The sequence below is a fragment of the Xenopus tropicalis genome, chromosome 8 (assembly GCF_000004195.4).
Source record: "Xenopus tropicalis strain Nigerian chromosome 8, UCB_Xtro_10.0, whole genome shotgun sequence".
NCBI lineage: Eukaryota > Metazoa > Chordata > Amphibia > Anura > Pipidae > Xenopus > Xenopus tropicalis.
In genome coordinates, this window is record NC_030684.2 from 12,117,621 (window position 1) to 12,134,081 (window position 16,461).

The 16,461-nt window shown below is 46.9% G+C and overlaps 1 protein-coding gene across 2 annotated transcripts in view; it reads left to right on the forward strand.

Annotated features, from left to right (window-relative positions):
- The window catches only part of med27 (mediator complex subunit 27), a 173,747-nt gene extending 161,084 nt beyond the window's left edge, over nucleotides 1-12,663 (forward strand). Inside the window, exons 7-10 of one of the 2 annotated variants that reach the window (NM_001011132.1) lie at nucleotides 8,694-8,771; nucleotides 11,274-11,460; nucleotides 11,884-12,006; nucleotides 12,386-12,663. In NM_001011132.1, coding sequence (NP_001011132.1) covers nucleotides 8,694-8,771; nucleotides 11,274-11,408 — 213 coding nt within the window. In that variant the 3' untranslated portion in view covers nucleotides 11,409-11,460; nucleotides 11,884-12,006; nucleotides 12,386-12,663. Of the gene's footprint in view, nucleotides 1-8,693; nucleotides 8,772-11,273; nucleotides 11,472-11,883; nucleotides 12,007-12,385 lie in introns of those variants that run through there. The other variant, XM_018096710.2, reaches the window with a different exon arrangement.
- The last annotated feature ends 3,798 nt before the right edge of the window (nucleotides 12,664-16,461 follow it).

The window sequence follows — 16,461 nt, forward strand, 5'->3', positions numbered from 1 at the left end:
CACGGGCCGATAAGCTGCCGAATCAGTCCAAGGGACCGATACTGGCAGCTACTATCGGCCCGTGTATGGGGACATTTACTCGTGAGCCACAGTCAAATGTAAAAAGACTCAGAGAGCAACACAAGCACCATAAACGTTCATGGAGGAGCCAAATAAGGGCTGTGATTGGCTATTAGGCAGCCTCTGTGCACACTATCAGCTTACAGGGGCTTTATTTGGTAGGAAATCTTGTTTTTATTCAACCAAAACTTGCCCCCAAGTCAGGAATTCAAAAATAACTCCCTGGTTTGGGGGCACTGAGAGCAACATCCATGGGGTTGGGGAGCTCGTTGCCCCCGAGCCACTGGTTGGGGAGGAGAGCAGAGCTAGGCCTAAACAGATGGTGGTTATAGGGGATTCGATCATTAGGAAAGTGGACAGGGTAATCTGTCGAGCGGATCGCTTCAACCGGACAGTTTGCTGTCTTCCTGGTGCCAGGGTTGGGTATGTGGTTGATCGGGTTGACACATTATTGGGAGGGGCTGGGCATGACCCGGCTGTCTTGGTACATATCGGTACTAACGACAAAATGAACGGTAGGTGGGGGACTTTAAAGAGTGAGTTCAGGGATCTAGGCTCTAAGATTAGGCAAAGGTCCTCCAATGTCATTTTTTCGGAAATTTTGCCGGTGCCACGTGCAAGTTTAGGGAGACAGCGGGAGCTTAGGGAGCTAAATGCGTGGCTAAAGTCTTGGTGTAGGAAGGAAGGGTTTGGGTTCCTAGAGCACTGGGCTGACTTTTCCTTGGGGTACAATCTATACAGCCCTGACGGATTGCACCTCAATGGAAGGGGGTCTGCTGTGCTAGGGGAGAGAATGGTTAAGAGGTTGGAGGAGTGTTTAAACTAGACAAGGGGGGGGTGGGTGAGCTAGAATTCCATAGGAAAATTAGTGTAGACGGGGTAGGGGGACTAGCAAAGGGTTGTGGGGGAGGAGTGAGGGGGGCATATAGTTTATCAGATAAGGAGCTTCCGTTACAAGGAAAGCAGTCTCATAATTGCCTTAGCTCTAATTCTCCCTTAGCTAATGTAAACATCAGAGGGAGAAGTAATAATCTCCGCTGCATGCTGGCTAATGCGCGTAGCTTGTCGGGAAAATTAGGGGAGTTGCAGGCTATTGCATGTATTGAAAATTATGATTTAATAGGTATCACTGAGACCTGGTGGGATGATAAATGTGACTGGGCTGCGAATTTAAATGGTTATACGCTTTTTAGGAGGGACAGAGAGATTAAAAAGGGTGGAGGGGTTTGTCTTTATGTAAAGTCAGATTTAAAGCCATGTAACAAAGACATTACCAATGAAAACGTTGAATCTCTTTGGGTAGAAATTTCAGTAGGGCTGAAGGTCACAAAGAAAATGATCATTGGTGTATGTTATAAACCACCCCGTATAGATGAGGGGGATGAGGCCCAGCTATTGTTGCAAATGGAGGAGGCTTCAAAACTGGTCAAGTTGTTGTTATGGGGGACTTTAATTATCCGGACATTGACTGGAGTAATGGGGTGGCTAAGTCAGAAAAAGCTAGTAGGTTTGTAAATATGCTAAATGACAACTTTTTATTTCAGGTGGTTCAAGAACCTACTAGGAATGACGCTATTTTGGACCTGGTGATTTCTAATAATAATGAACTTATCTCTAACATTTGTGTGGGTGAGCATTTGGGGAACAGTGATCACAACATGGTCTCCTTTGAGATAATGCTGCAGAGACAGCGCTATAAGGGAGTAACTAATACGCTCAATTTTAGACGTGCAGACTTTGCCAGTATAAGGGCATCTCTGCAAGGTGTCAACTGGGAAAGGCTTTTCATGGGGTTAGACACAGAAGGAAAATGGAACATCTTTAAAACATTGCTTTGTAGGTATACACAACAGTATATCCCCCTTGTAAGCAAGGAGAGGCATCGCAAAGCAAAACCTTTATGGCTGAATAAAAGAGTAAAGGTCGAGGTTGGTAAGAAAAAACGTGCTTTTAGGGCATTCAAGTTAGCTGGGACAGCAGAAACTTTCATCAGGTACAAGGAAGCAAATAAAGCAGAAAAAAAGCTATCAGGCAAGCTAAAATAGAGATGGAAAGGGATATTGCAGCTAGGAGTAAAAAGAATCCAAAATTATTTTTTAATTATGTGAATAATAAAAAAATGAAGCAAGAAGGGGTGGGAACTTTATTATCACGGGGGGGTACGTTGGTTGATGAGAACGGGGAAAAAGCTGAAATTTTGAACTCTTATTTTTCATCTGTCTATACATCTGAGGAGCCAGATAATGAAGGCTTCCCTTGTAATATGCCTAGTTCTAGTAATTTAGCTATTGGCGCATGGGTCACTCGGGAGGAAATTCAAAAGAGACTTGAACATGTAAAGCTAAACAAAGGCCCAGGGCCGGATGGGATTCATCCCAGGGTATTAAATGAGCTGAGCGCTGTGATTGCCAAACCTCTTCACTTAATTTTTCAGGATTCATTGAGGTCTCGCATGGTGCCAAGAGACTGGCGGATTGCTAATGTGGTGCCGTTATTTAAAAAGGGATCCCGTTCTCAGCCTGCAAACTATAGGCCTGTTAGTCTGACATCAGTAGTAGGAAAACTTTTGGAAGGGGTAATAAGGGATAGGGTACTTGAATACATTGCAGTTCACAATACTATTAGTTTGTGCCAGCATGGTTTTATGCGTAACAGATCTTGCCAGACTAATTTAGTCGCCTTTTATGAGGAGGTGAGTAGGAACCTTGATGCTGGAATGGCAGTTGATGTCATCTACTTGGACTTTGCTAAAGCGTTTGATACAGTACCTCACAGAAGGTTAATGATCAAATTAAGGAATATTGGCCTAGAACATAATATTTGTAATTGGATAGAGAACTGGCTGAAGGATAGAGTACAAAGAGTGGTGGTAAATGGAACATTTTCTAATTGGACCAGTGTGGTTAGTGGAGTACCGCAGGGGTCAGTCCTTGGGCCTTTGCTTTTTAACTTGTTTATTAATGACCTGGAGGGGGGCATAGACAGTATTGTTTCTATTTTTGCTGATGACACTAAATTGTGCAAAACTATAAGTTCCATGCAGGATGTGCCGCTTTGCAGAGCGATTTGACAAAATTAGATAACTGGGCAGCAAACTGGAAAATGAGGTTCAATGTTGATAAGTGCAAAGTTATGCACTTTGGTAGAAATAATATAAACGCGAACTATCTACTGAATGGTAGTGTGTTGGGGGTATCCTTAATGGAGAAGGATCTAGGGGTTTTTGTTGATAACAAGTTGTCTAATGCCAGGCAGTGTCATTCTGTGGCTACTAAAGCAAATAAAGTGCTGTCTTGTATAAAAAAGGGCATTGACTCAAGGGATGAGAACATAATTTTGCCCCTTTATAGGTCCCTGGTAAGGCCTCACCTTGAGTATGCAGTGCAGTTTTGGGCTCCAGTCCTTAAGAAGGATATTAATGAGCTGGAGAGAGTGCAGAGACTGCAACTAAACTGGTAAAGGGGATGGAAGATTTAAACTATGAGGTGAGACTGTCGAGGTTGAGGTTGTTTTCTCTGGAAAAGAGGTGCTTGCGAGGGGACATGATTACTCTGTACAAGTACATTAGAGGGGATTATAGGCAGTTGGGGGATGTTCTTTTTTCCCATAAAAACAATCAACGCACCAGAGGTCACCCCTTTAGATTAGAGGAAAGGAGCTTCCATTTGAAGCAGCGTAGGGGGTTCCTCACGGTGAGGGCAGTGAGGTTGGGGAATGCCCTTCCTAGTGATGTGGTAATGGCAGATTCTGTTAGTGCCTATAAGAGGGGCCTGGATGAGTTCTTGATCAATCAGAATATCCAAGGCTATTGTGATACTAATATCTACAGTTAGTACTAGTGGTTGTATATATAGTGTATGTATGTGAGTGTATAGATTGGTAGGTGTGGGTTAAGTGTGCTGGGTTTACTTGGATGGGTTGAACTTGATGGACACTGGTCTTTTTTCAACCCTATGTAACTATGTAACTGCTGTAGGATATAACCCCCTTGTAGGCAACGCTTGGAAAATCACAGTACTAATACTTGTATGTCCCTCTTGCTGGGTAATGTTCCCACACTGCCCCTCTCCTTTTCTTTGGGCATTTCTTGACTGCCTTAACCCCTCCCAGCCTTAAATCTATCCATCCACAGGGAGGTATACATAATTAAACCCATTGCCTTCTATTGATAGAGTGAATTACACATTTACAGACCAAATCGCTATGCCAAAATGATAGATCTTGTGGAACATAACATGAAATTGCTGCCCTTACAACATTTGAGCATGTAGAATAGGGCCCCTCAGCGGCCAGAGCGCCCCCGGGGCTTGATTACGAGCGCGACATCTCTGCCGATTATGAATTATGTGAGCAGTTTGCAAGGGAAAATTGCTAGTTCTTTCTCAAACAAATGTAGACTTTGTGTTGGCCTTTAGACTTGCGCTAAAAGAAAATACATAAATCCATGAAGGTTATTGGAGATCAGCCTGGGAACTGTTTATCTGCTGGCCGACACGAGGGCCCCTCTGGGAGAAGCCGCGCCGAGATTGCCGGTTATAACATCTTCAGACAGTGATAAAGCCACGAGGATGGTGGCGTTTCCAAGATGTAGAGTAGAATTTGCTCTGCTAAGACAACGCCGCCGTGTAATTTATGAAAATATATTCTCATCAATAACCTCCGAGTAAGCTAAAGTGCCACGCGATGAATGCATTCATGAGGCCGATGGATTGCCGTATCGATAATATCTGCTCAAGGTGAGCGCGGGCTGAACTTCATGGTCACCGACAAGGTGCTCCCACCACACGCCTTCCCAAGATGCCTAGTCAGGTTGCAGCGGGGCAAGCAAATGTATTCCTTGGCTTTCCCCGCGTACGAGCCGTTCCCTATTCAGCACAACATCGATCGGCCACCTTCCCGTTAATGTGAAAATATCAAGCTGTACAAGCGTGCCCTGGATCATGTCATTGCTATTCATGTTATTATATGCGCGCTGGTGGCCTCTGCAGAGTTCTCCTGAATTAATTGGGGCTTATTTTCCTGTGCCGCGGTGAGCTTTGCCTTTACCATGTGGCACCTTCAATGTCAGCCTCGGATCTTGATTTATTGATAAGGCATGTAATATTCAGATAGGACGAGCCTGTTCTTTAAGAATAGACAAGGACCTTATAGACTGACTGGTGGCCATTGGCATTGATGGAGAACAGTAGGATTTTCACCAGGACTTCTGGTGGTGGGAGGTATAACATGATCCTATTGGCATGTAATATTCACATAGGACGAGCCTGTTCTTTAAGAATAGACAAGGACCTTCTAGACTGACTGGTGGCCATTGGCATTGATAGAGAACAGTAGGATTTTCACCAGGACTTCTGGTGGTGGGAGGTATAACATGATCCTGTCGGCATGTAATATTCAGATAGGACGAGCCTGTTCTTTAAGAATAGACCTTCTAGACTGACTGGTGGCCATTGGCCAAGTCGACCTATAGTAGAATAATAACAAGGATAATAGGATTTTGACCAGAACTTTTGTCATTTTTAGCATTTCTTTGAGGTACAGAGTGAGCCCCTTTATAATTGGTGGTGGGAGGTATAACATGATCCTATTGGCATGTACTATTCAGATAGGATGAGCCTGTTCTTTAAGAATAGACAAGGACCTTATAGACCAGGGGTGGGCAAACTTTTTGGATCACGGGCCACATTTACTCACCCCGGGCCAGGGCGGGCAGGGCCAGGCCAGCGTTATGCCCCCTTCATCTCTTTAATTCCGGCCCGCCAATGACACCAAGTCTCGCGTGATGAGACTTGGCGTCGTCGGCGGGCCGGATTAAAAAGGCCAAGGGGCCGGATGTGGCCCGCAGGCCGTAGTTTGCCCACCCCTGTTATAGACTGACTGGTGGCCATTGGCATTGATGGAGAACAGTAGGATTTTCACCAGGACTTCTGGTGGTGGGAGGTATAACATGATCCTATTGGCATGTACTATTCAGATAGGACGAGCCTGTTGTTTTAGAATAGACAAGGACCTTCTAGACTGACTGGTGGCCATTGGCCAAGTCGACATATAGTAGAATAATAACCATTTTATGCATAGGTTCATTGATGGAGAACAGTAGGGCTTTGACCAGGACTTTTGCCATTTTTAGCATATCTTTGAGGTACAGAGTGAGCCCCTTTATAATTGGGGGTGGGAGGTATAACATGATCCTATTGGCATGTACTATTCAGATAGGACGAGCCTGTTGTTTAAGAATAGACAAGGACCTTCTAGACTGACTGGTGGCCATTGGCATTGATGGAGAACAGTAGGATTTTCACCAGGACTTCTGGTGGTGGGAGGTATAACATGATCCTATTGGCATGTAATATTCAGATAGGACGAGCCTGTTTAAGAATAGACAAGGACCTTCTAGACTGACTGGTGGCCATTGGCCAAGTCGACCTATAGTAGAATAATAACCATTTTATGAATAGGTTCATTGATGGAGAACAGTAGGATTTTGACCAGAACTTTTGTCATTTTTAGCATTTCTTTGAGGTACAGAGTGAGCCCCTTTATAATTGGTGGTGGGAGGTATAACATGATCCTATTGGCATGTACTATTCAGATAGGACGAGCCTGTTGTTTAAGAATAGACAAGGACCTTCTAGACTGACTGGTGGCCATTGGCCAAGTCGACATATAGTAGAATAATAACCATTTTATGCATAGGTTCATTGATGGAGAACAGTAGGGCTTTGACCAGGACTTTTGCCATTTTTAGCATATCTTTGAGGTACACAGTGACCCCTTTATAATTGGTGGTGGGAGGTATAACATGATTCTATTGGATCACTCTTCTCGTTTTGCTTAATCCAAGGGATCCTATGCACCCCAAGAGTCAGATAGTGCTAAAAATTGACTTTGGATGGCGTAATTTCCTGCACTCGGTGCAAGTCTTTTGCTTGTATTGATGCAGTGGGAACCCAGGAATTACCGCCAGCTTGAAATGGCAGTTGCTCAAGAGTTCCCCTGCGTCAACAGGCGCACAACTATAGCGAGAATCATGTTTGGATACAGATACTTGCCTCTTTTGAGCACAATGGTGCCCACACTGGGAGGGAAGTCCTAGTGTGGGCCACCTTGTTGGTCACACACACGCTCATAATGAGAATGCTGGGACAAGGGACCACCCAATGGGCTCTTCCCATAGCCTGGTGGGCGCATGCTATAGACATGGTTGTTCAGATACTTCTTGATAAGCTGAAAGCCACAGGTGACACAGAACTAATGGCATTAGAGAGAAGCGTAAGGAACGAGCCCCCATAGCCCGGAACACGTCCTGCTAGAGACACTGTCTGACTGCCATAATGATAAACACATTACTTTGGTTTTCGGAGCCCACAGATCTATGCGTCCCCCCTCCTTCTCTCTAGAAGCCGTCCCTCCCATTTTATCGTCTTTCCTTCTCATTTCTCTCGCCAGCAAACTTTCTTCCTTGTTCTGCCATCACTCTCCCTTCTGAAAGCTCAAACACGTCGATGGTTTTCGTCTTCTTCTTCCACCTGCCGTCTGACATTGATCTCCCCGTGTTTTTCTTGCTCGTTTCTTTCTCTCTGTTTGCTCGAATAAAAAGCCTGTCTTCTTCCCTATTGACGGCGCTTTTTTTTTTTCTTCTCTTGCCCGAAGGCTTGGATTTCACCAGATGCGGAGTTGCACTCTTTTTAGATGTGTCAAATCATTTGCAGGCGAGTGGGAGTTAGCGATGTCTGTTTCTAGCTGCTAACTTCTTCCCAAGCCTCTCAAACAAGGACGGGAAGCAACAACGTAGAGCCCAAGATTGCGATACTGTGGTATCTGCCAACGGTAACTAAGAAACGCAATGTATTTTGGGTAAATTAAGTCATTAGCGTTGCTTAGCTACCAGGTTTAATGCCATGTGTTTAGGTTCTAGGCAGGCCCAGTTGCCCAATGTTTTATCTTCCATGTTGGAGAAGAGCCATGTTAGCCAAGAGATAAAGTCTCCCAGTTTGAAGATGAACCCATATGAGCACTGTGGGCAGATACTGGTTGACACTCAGTGTAAAGGTGGCCATGCCGATTTTCAGGCCCTTTAGACTGAGATCTGGCCTAAAATTGGGCTTTTGTTGTTCTGTTGGAGCAGGGACCGCATCGGCTTGTTGATGTGGTCCCTGAACCAATGGTGCCTATGCCCGTTTATTCGATCATTTGTTTTAAGATCAAGACAAGATGGCTTAGGTCCCCATACATGGGCCGATTGTATCGGCCCGTGTATGGGCACTACCGACGGGCCTGCCCGACTGATATCTGGCCTGAAATCGGTCAAATCTCGATCGGGCAGTTTAAAAAATCTAGTCGACTCAGGGACCGCATCGGCTCGTTGATGTGGTCCCTAGACCAACTTTGCCTATGCCCACCGTAATAATTCGAACGTTTGGGAGAAGATCCGCTTGCTTGGCGACGTTGCAACGTTTGTGTCCTGGTGTGGGGATTACAGTACATTTTCTCTAGGCACGTTGCAATAGTCTGTACCTTCATACCAACCAGGGTCCTACCAGGGCTTGGCTGTTATTTATCTTTATACCCCCCCCCCCCCCATCATCTGGGAGGCAAGTTCTAATTTGTCATCTAACTTCTTGGTGTTTCAGGTGACGGATCATGCCACCACCGCCCTCCTCCATTACCAACTGCCGCAGATGCCCGATGTAGTGGTCCGATCCTTTATGGTAAGAGTCTGTAGTGTCTTACTTACTGGAACTGTTTGGGGGAGATTTGGGGTGAGTGCTTATTTGTGCCCTGGGTACCCCTGGAACTATAGCAGGGTGACTGTTACCCCAATGTTTCTATATATCTGTAACCTTGTTATGGGCTAAGGGGGCCCAACCTGAAGGCCAGTTAGGGGGGGATTTGGGGGTAAGTGCTTATTTGTGCCCTGGGTACCCCTGGAACTATAGCAGGGTGACTGTTACCCCAATGTTTCTATATATCTGTAACCTTGTTATGGGCTAAGGGGGCCCAGCCTGAAGGCCAGTTAGGGGGGATTTGGGGTGAGTGCTTATTTGTGCCCTGGGTACCCCTGGAACTATAGCAGGGTGACTGTTACCCCAATGTTTCTATATATCTGTAACCTTGTTATGGGCTAAGGGGACCCAGCCTGAAGGCCAGTTAGGGGGGGATTTGGGGTGAGTGCTTATTTGTGCCCTGGGTACCCCTGGAACTATAGCAGGGTGACTGTTACCCCAATGTTTCTATATATCTGTAACCTTGTTATGGGCTAAGGGGGCCCAGCCTGAAGGCCAGTTATGGGGGGGATTTGGGGTGAGTGCTTATTTGTGCCCTGGGTACCCCTGGAACTATAGCAGGGTGACTGTTACCCCAATGTTTCTATATATCTGTAACCTTGTTATGGGCTAAGGGGGCCCAGCCTGAAGGCCAGTTAGGGGGGATTTGGGGTGAGTGCTTATTTGTGCCCTGGGTACCCCTGGAACTATAGCAGGGTGACTGTTACCCCAATGTTTCTATATATCTGTAACCTTGTTATGGGCTAAGGGGGCCCAGCCTGAAGGCCAGTTAGGGGGGGATTTGGGGTGAGTGCTTATTTGTGCCCTGGGTACCCCTGGAACTATAGCAGGGTGACTGTTACCCCAATGTTTCTATATATCTGTAACCTTGTTATGGGCTAAGGGGCCCCAGCCTGAAGGCCAGTTAGGGGGGGATTTGGGATGAGTGCTTATTTGTGCCCTGGGTACCCCTGGAACTATAGCAGGGTGACTGTTACCCCAATGTTTCTATATATCTGTAACCTTGTTATGGGCTAAGGGGGCCCAGCCTGAAGGCCAGTTAGGGGGGGATTTGGGGCGAGTGCTTATTTGTGCCCTGGGTACCCCTGACAAAATGTTGGGGGGGGGGGGATGTTGCTGCACTACAAGTCCCAGAATCCCATTTACAGTTAAAGATCATGCTAGAAATCTATTCCCACAATCGTTCCTGCTCGTGGCTTTTCTATCCATGCCATGCCCATTGCTGCAATATATTCTGACAGGTGGAAAGGTCTCGGGGTTACCCAAGCAGGAACACAACCTATTTGTGATACAACATGTATTTCCGTCCAGGGGCCCCACGCTTGATTGGCTAAATATCCAGCAGAGATGCCGTCCCAAGCAGCCTGACAGATGCTCAATGAAAATGTCAATACCGTGGCCCCCGGTGCCAATCAGCGGTGCGGTGTAGCGTGACCCTTACAGATCCACTTTTAATTATCAGTTTAGATAAAGGGATGGACTTTGGTCTTGCACTGATTCTGATGGCCCAGGGGTGTGGCACAGCCTTAAAGGGGACATACCCATCATTTATATGTACCGTAAGGGGCACCTATCACAGACAATTACCCCACCAGCTATATTGGCTAACAGATGGGGGAACAGTGACAGAGTGGGACCCATTGGGGCTGCCATTTCAGGGACCCCCCATGCGCCCCAGTTACTAATTCCTCAGCTTCTCAACCCTCCCCACCACATCAGTCCCCATCCCTATAAGTGCGGCTATTAACAGCCAGCGCAGGGAAATGGCACGATCCAGGCTAATTTATAGCCATGGTCATAGACAAAGAAAAGGCCTTCTATACTGAAGGCCCCCAGTAGCTTAGGGGCTGCCCTGTTGTGCCGGAGCTTAGGGGCCGCCCTGTTGTGCCGGAGCTTAGGGGCCGCCCTGTTGTGCCGGAGCTTAGGGGCCGCCCTGTTGTGCCGGAGCTTAGGGGCCGCCCTGTTGTGCCGGAGCTTAGGGGCCGCCCTGTTGTGCCGGAGCTTAGGGGCCGCCCTGTTGTGCCTGAGCTTAGGGGCCGCCCTGTTGTGCCGGAGCTTAGGGGCCGACCTATGCCAGGGCCTATTTTGACTGACTGGGCTGCCAGGGCACCATGGCATTGAACCCAAATGGCACTAATATCATTAAGCACTTACTATATCTGTCTGTGAGATGGGCCCTTGGTACTGGGTTCTATTATGGGCCCTATTTGATAGTTTCCTTGGTTCTTATCCCTATTTCTTACCCTTCAAATAACAGGCACTAATAATAATAATAATGTGCCAGTATAAGGGAGTGTGCCAGGCTTGTGGTTGGCATCTCCTGGGCAGAGCATTGGGTGTGACAGTGAGGGGACAGTTGGGGGGGGGGGCTTTGAATCCTTGATCTCACCATTCTTTCCCTGCTTGTCCCCCCCCCTTGCCTTGCAGACCTGGTTGAGAAGTTACATCAAGCTGTTCCAGGCTCCGTGCCAGCGCTGCGGGAAGTTCTTGCAGGATGGGCTGCCGCCAACATGGAGGGATTTCCGTACGCTAGAAGCCTTCCACGACTCTTGCAGGCAGTAAAAAAGAACGAGAGGGGTCTTTGAAAACAATTTCCACATCTCCGTCTGTCCCCCCCCCCCCCCAGGTTTAAGTGGAACGTCCTCATATCAATTACAACCCCCCCCGGACAGTAGACGGCGCCCGATTCATCCTACTGACATTCAGCCTGCGGAGAGCGGGGACCTTTGCCCCCGGCAGGAGAGGCGCATTCTCACTGGGCATTACAAATGGCAGCCGCATTGATCGCTGTGTTTGCTCTAGGCCTGGGGCACACTGCTGACATTTCAAAGTGACTGCAAACAGGGAATAGAGTCAGGGAAGTGCAGTGATTGGCTGCCCAGTCTCTCGCTATTTCATGCTTCTCTGAGTGGCACAACAATGCCAACCGGCCACCCTGCTGTATTTCCTTTATTTCAACCTGCCCTTATCCCTATACATCTCTGGGCTGTCTGTCTGTCAGCCTTTAGTCAAATACCAACCCCTTCAGCAGGAACAGCCCCCTACGTTTGCAGCACGAACAGCCAGGCTATAAGCAAACTTAGGGGGCTGTTCCTGCTGAATTGTGCTTAGTACAGGGGAATCCCTATGTGCCATAGTTTTATGGTATCTCTCTGTACAGGCTATGAGCAAACTTAGGGGGCTGTTCCTGCTGAACTGTGCTTAGTACAAGGGAATCCCTATGCTGCCATAGTTTTATGGTATCTCTCTGTACAGGCTATGAGCAAACTTAGGGGGCTGTTCCTGCTGAACTGTGCTTAGTACAGGGGAATCCCTATGCTGCAATAGTTTTATAGTATCTCTCTGTAAAGGCTATGAACAAACTTAGGGGGCTGTTCCTGCTGAATTGTGCTTAGTACAGGGGAATTCCTATGCTGACATAGTTTCATGGTATCTCTCTGTACAGGCTATGGGCAAACTTAGGGGGCTGTTCCTGCTGAATTGTGCTTAGTACAGGGGAATCCCTATGTGCCATAGTTTTATGGTATCTCTCTGTACAGGCTATGAGCAAACTTAGGGGGCTGTTCCTGCTGAATTGTGCTTAGTACAGGGGAATCCCTATGTGCCATAGTTTTATGGTATCTCTCTGTACAGGCTATGAGCAAACTTAGGGGGCTGTTCCTGCTGAATTATGCTTAGTACAGGGGAATCCCTATCCCGGCGAATGTTTGATTGGAAAACTTTGGCAGCCATTTTGTAATCCCTCCTACTTTGACTTGAAAATGCTATTTTTCTACTGGTTTTCTCACCTTGTAAATAAATCCATTTTGTTTTCTGATTGGAGTGTTTGCATTCTAGCTGGATTGAGCCCTTTGCATTTGCCCTGTGCAGCCGGGTTCCAGGAGGCACAGCGGGGGTATTAATTATACATAGGGCCCCGGGCTTTATTGCTGACGAGGCCTGTGAAGCTTTTAGCAGCCGGATATTCACCTGCAGAGCCCTGGCATCAGTTTGCCTCATACAGAGCCAGTATCATGGCCCTAATGCTTCCCTGCCCTGATTGGCTCGTGCCTTGCTCTCTTCTAACGAGCCATTAGCCCTAATAGGTAAATGTACTGTGCCGTTAGCAGGGCCGGCCCCACCCTGCGCTGGGATTCATTATTGATTTCACTCGCCACATAATTACCTTCCGAAACTGTGTGTTTTATTTTTCTAATAATGTCAGTTCCTGGATGGTTATGGCCAATACACTACGGCCGGCCACTTAACCCTTTCCTTTTGCTTCCCTCCCATATGTATAAATACAAATATACAGAGAAGGAATGTTCTGGGCACACAATAAGCTATACCCTCATACTGTACTGTCTAAGGGAAACACTATGGCACCTCCCTCCCATATGTATAAATACAAATATACAGAGAAGGAATGTTCTGGGCACACAATAAGCTATACCCTCATACTGTACTGTCTAAGGGAAACACTATGGCACCTCCCTCCCATATGTATAAATACAAATATACAGAGAAGGAATGTTCTGGCCACACAATAAGCTGTACCCCCATACTGTACTGTCTAAGGGAAACACTATGGCACCTCCCTCCCATATGTATAAATACAAATATACAGAGAAGGAATGTTCTGGCCACACAATAAGCTGTACCCCCATACTGTACTGTCTAAGGGAAACACTATGGCACCTCCCTCCCATATGTATAAATACAAATATACAGAGAAGGAATGTTCTGGCCACACAATAAGCTGTACCCCCATACTGTACTGTCTAAGGGAAACACTATGACACCTCCCTCCCATATGTATAAATACAAATATACAGAGAAGGAATGTTCTGGGCACACAATAAGCTGTACCCCCATACTGTACTGTCTAAGGGAAACACTATGGCACCTCCCTCCCATATGTATAAATACAAATATACAGAGAAGGAATGTTCTGGGCACATAATAAGCTGTACCCCCATACTGTACTGTCTAAGGGAAACACTATGGCACCTCCCTCCCATATGTATAAATACAAATATACAGAGAAGGAATGTTCTGGGCACATAATAAGCTGTACCCCCATACTGTACTGTCTAAGGGAAACACTATGGCACCTCCCTCCCATATGTATAAATACAAATATACAGAGAAGGAATGTTCTGGGCACACAATAAGCTGTACCCTCATACTGTACTGTCTAAGGGAAACACTATGGCACCTCCCTCCCATATGTATAAATACAAATATACAGAGAAGGAATGTTCTGGGCACATAATAAGCTGTACCCCCATACTGTACTGTCTAAGGGAAACACTATGGCAGCTCCCTCCCATATGTATAAATACAAATATACAGAGAAGGAATCGTTAGCCTTTCTCGGCCGCCCGAGAACAAAAGGAAAATCGCCGCCCGTTCTCACGTCTGGAACCTCATTCCGCAGGCGGAAAGGATCCTCGTCTTCAAGGAGGGGAATTAAAAATTCATACTGGTATTTATAACTCCTCGCTGATCACTAATTTATAAAGTGTCATTTTTTTTTCCCCCCCACTTTAAATTTATGATGACCTTATTCCGGGGGCTTCGGCGCCTTCTATCCCGGAGTGCTCGTTAACCCCTTCCGTGCCGGCTCTCGCCCGCTGCCCATCAATAATCGCCTGTCGTTTATTATTGGGCTTTTTGGCAACTTTCCCTTTTCTGATTGCATTTGCCCCTATTGTTTAATGTCGGTGTCGATACAGTTCATGTGTATTGGGCTCTTTCATTTCCCCCCCCTAGGGGGCCCCCCTTCCCTCATACATATTTCATGGAATATTGCCGGTGCGCTCACTGGCGGCGGCCGGAGCCGGTATTGATCAGGACTTAGAGAAAAAAAAATAAAACATATAGTGCAATTTCCTCCTTAAGGCCTTGCATCAGCTTCTCTGCCTCCCATACGGTCCCCGGAGGGGTTTCTGGGAAAAATGTTAAAAATTAAGGGGGAAATGTGCTTTATGACTTCAAAGAAACCGGGGAATGGAGTACTGAACAGTCAAGAGATTTTGTAGCTTCACTTACCCTTTACAATTATGTGCTATGGCGGTTCAGCATTAACACTGGGGAAACCAATAGGAATCTCTGTATTTACACAGTATATATTTTACCATTGGGAGGTTTGATTGGACGTTCCTTTAGTCGTATTTATGTAGTTAGAGAATGTGGGGGTTCCGGGCTGCGGCCTGTCTGTAAGGGAGGTACAACGATGGCTGATTGATTGGAGAATACTGCAGGCACTCACCCTAATGTAATGAAACTATTGGTGGCTGAATATATAGAAATAAAGACGAGTGACTGATGCAACCAATGGGAGATCGATATGGAGGGATTGATGGGAAAAGCAAGAACCCAGACACAAAACAGACTCGGCAATTTCTCTTTGTGTCTATCTTGCATTAAAGGGAAATTTGTTGCACAGCCTGATGGATCTCTCTGTAAGTGGGGCAATGAACCAGGGTTCTAGGCGCAGAACCACCCTGACCCAACTGCTCATTCACTGAGGGGTACCCAGGGAACAAATAAGCACTCACCCCAAATCCCCACCTAACTGGCCTTCAGGCTGGGCCCCCTTAGCCCATAACAAGGTTACAGATATATAGAAACATTGGGGTAACAGTCACCCCACTATAGTTCCAGGGGTACCCAGGGCACAAATAAGCACTCACCCCAAATCCCCCCCTAACTGGCCTTCAGGCTGGGCCCCCTTAGCCCATAACAAGGTTACAGATATATAGAAACATTGGGGTAACAGTCACCCCACTATAGTTCCAGGGGTACCCAGGGCACAAATAAGCACTCACCCCAAATCCCCCCCTAACTGGCCTTCAGGCTGGGCCCCCTTAGCCCATAACAAGGTTACAGATATATAGAAACATTGGGGTAACAGTCACCCTGCTATAGTTCCAGGGGTACCCAGGGCACAAATAAGCACTCACCCCAAATCCCCCCCTAACTGGCCTTCAGGCTGGGCCCCCTTAGCCCATAACAAGGTTACAGATATATAGAAACATTGGGGTAACAGTCACCCCGCTATAGTTCCAGGGGTACCCAGGGCACAAATAAGCACTCACCCCAAATCCCCCCCTAACTGGCCTTCAGGCTGGGCCCCCTTAGCCCATAACAAGGTTACAGATATATAGAAACATTGGGGTAACAGTCACCCCACAGCAGAGAGCAGAAGCAGTGGGCGGTCCCAGTGTGAGTGACAGTGCCGCCGGGGCCCCTGGGTAATTGCCGTCGGTGTCTCTGCTCCATCAGAGCCGTAGAACAAGGTGACTTAGACCAAAATAAACAGACATGAATAATTAAGGCGCTTCCTACTGTACCTTTCCCTGCGGCTGATGTGGGGTTTGTATTGATGTGAGGGTACAATCTATCCCCTCAGTATCACTCAGGCCGTTATATATATTCATCCATGTGGCACCGTGTGTATAGATCATGCACTGGCTCCTTTCATGCTAATTATTATATTAAAGGGCAAGTTTCCCCTTGCTTTATTTCTCCTACCACTGCAAATGCCAGGGGGGCTGTAAGGTGCCACAGACACTCACTATTTATTGGGCTGGGGGGGCTGTTTGTGCCTCTGGGTACTGGGAATGCCAGG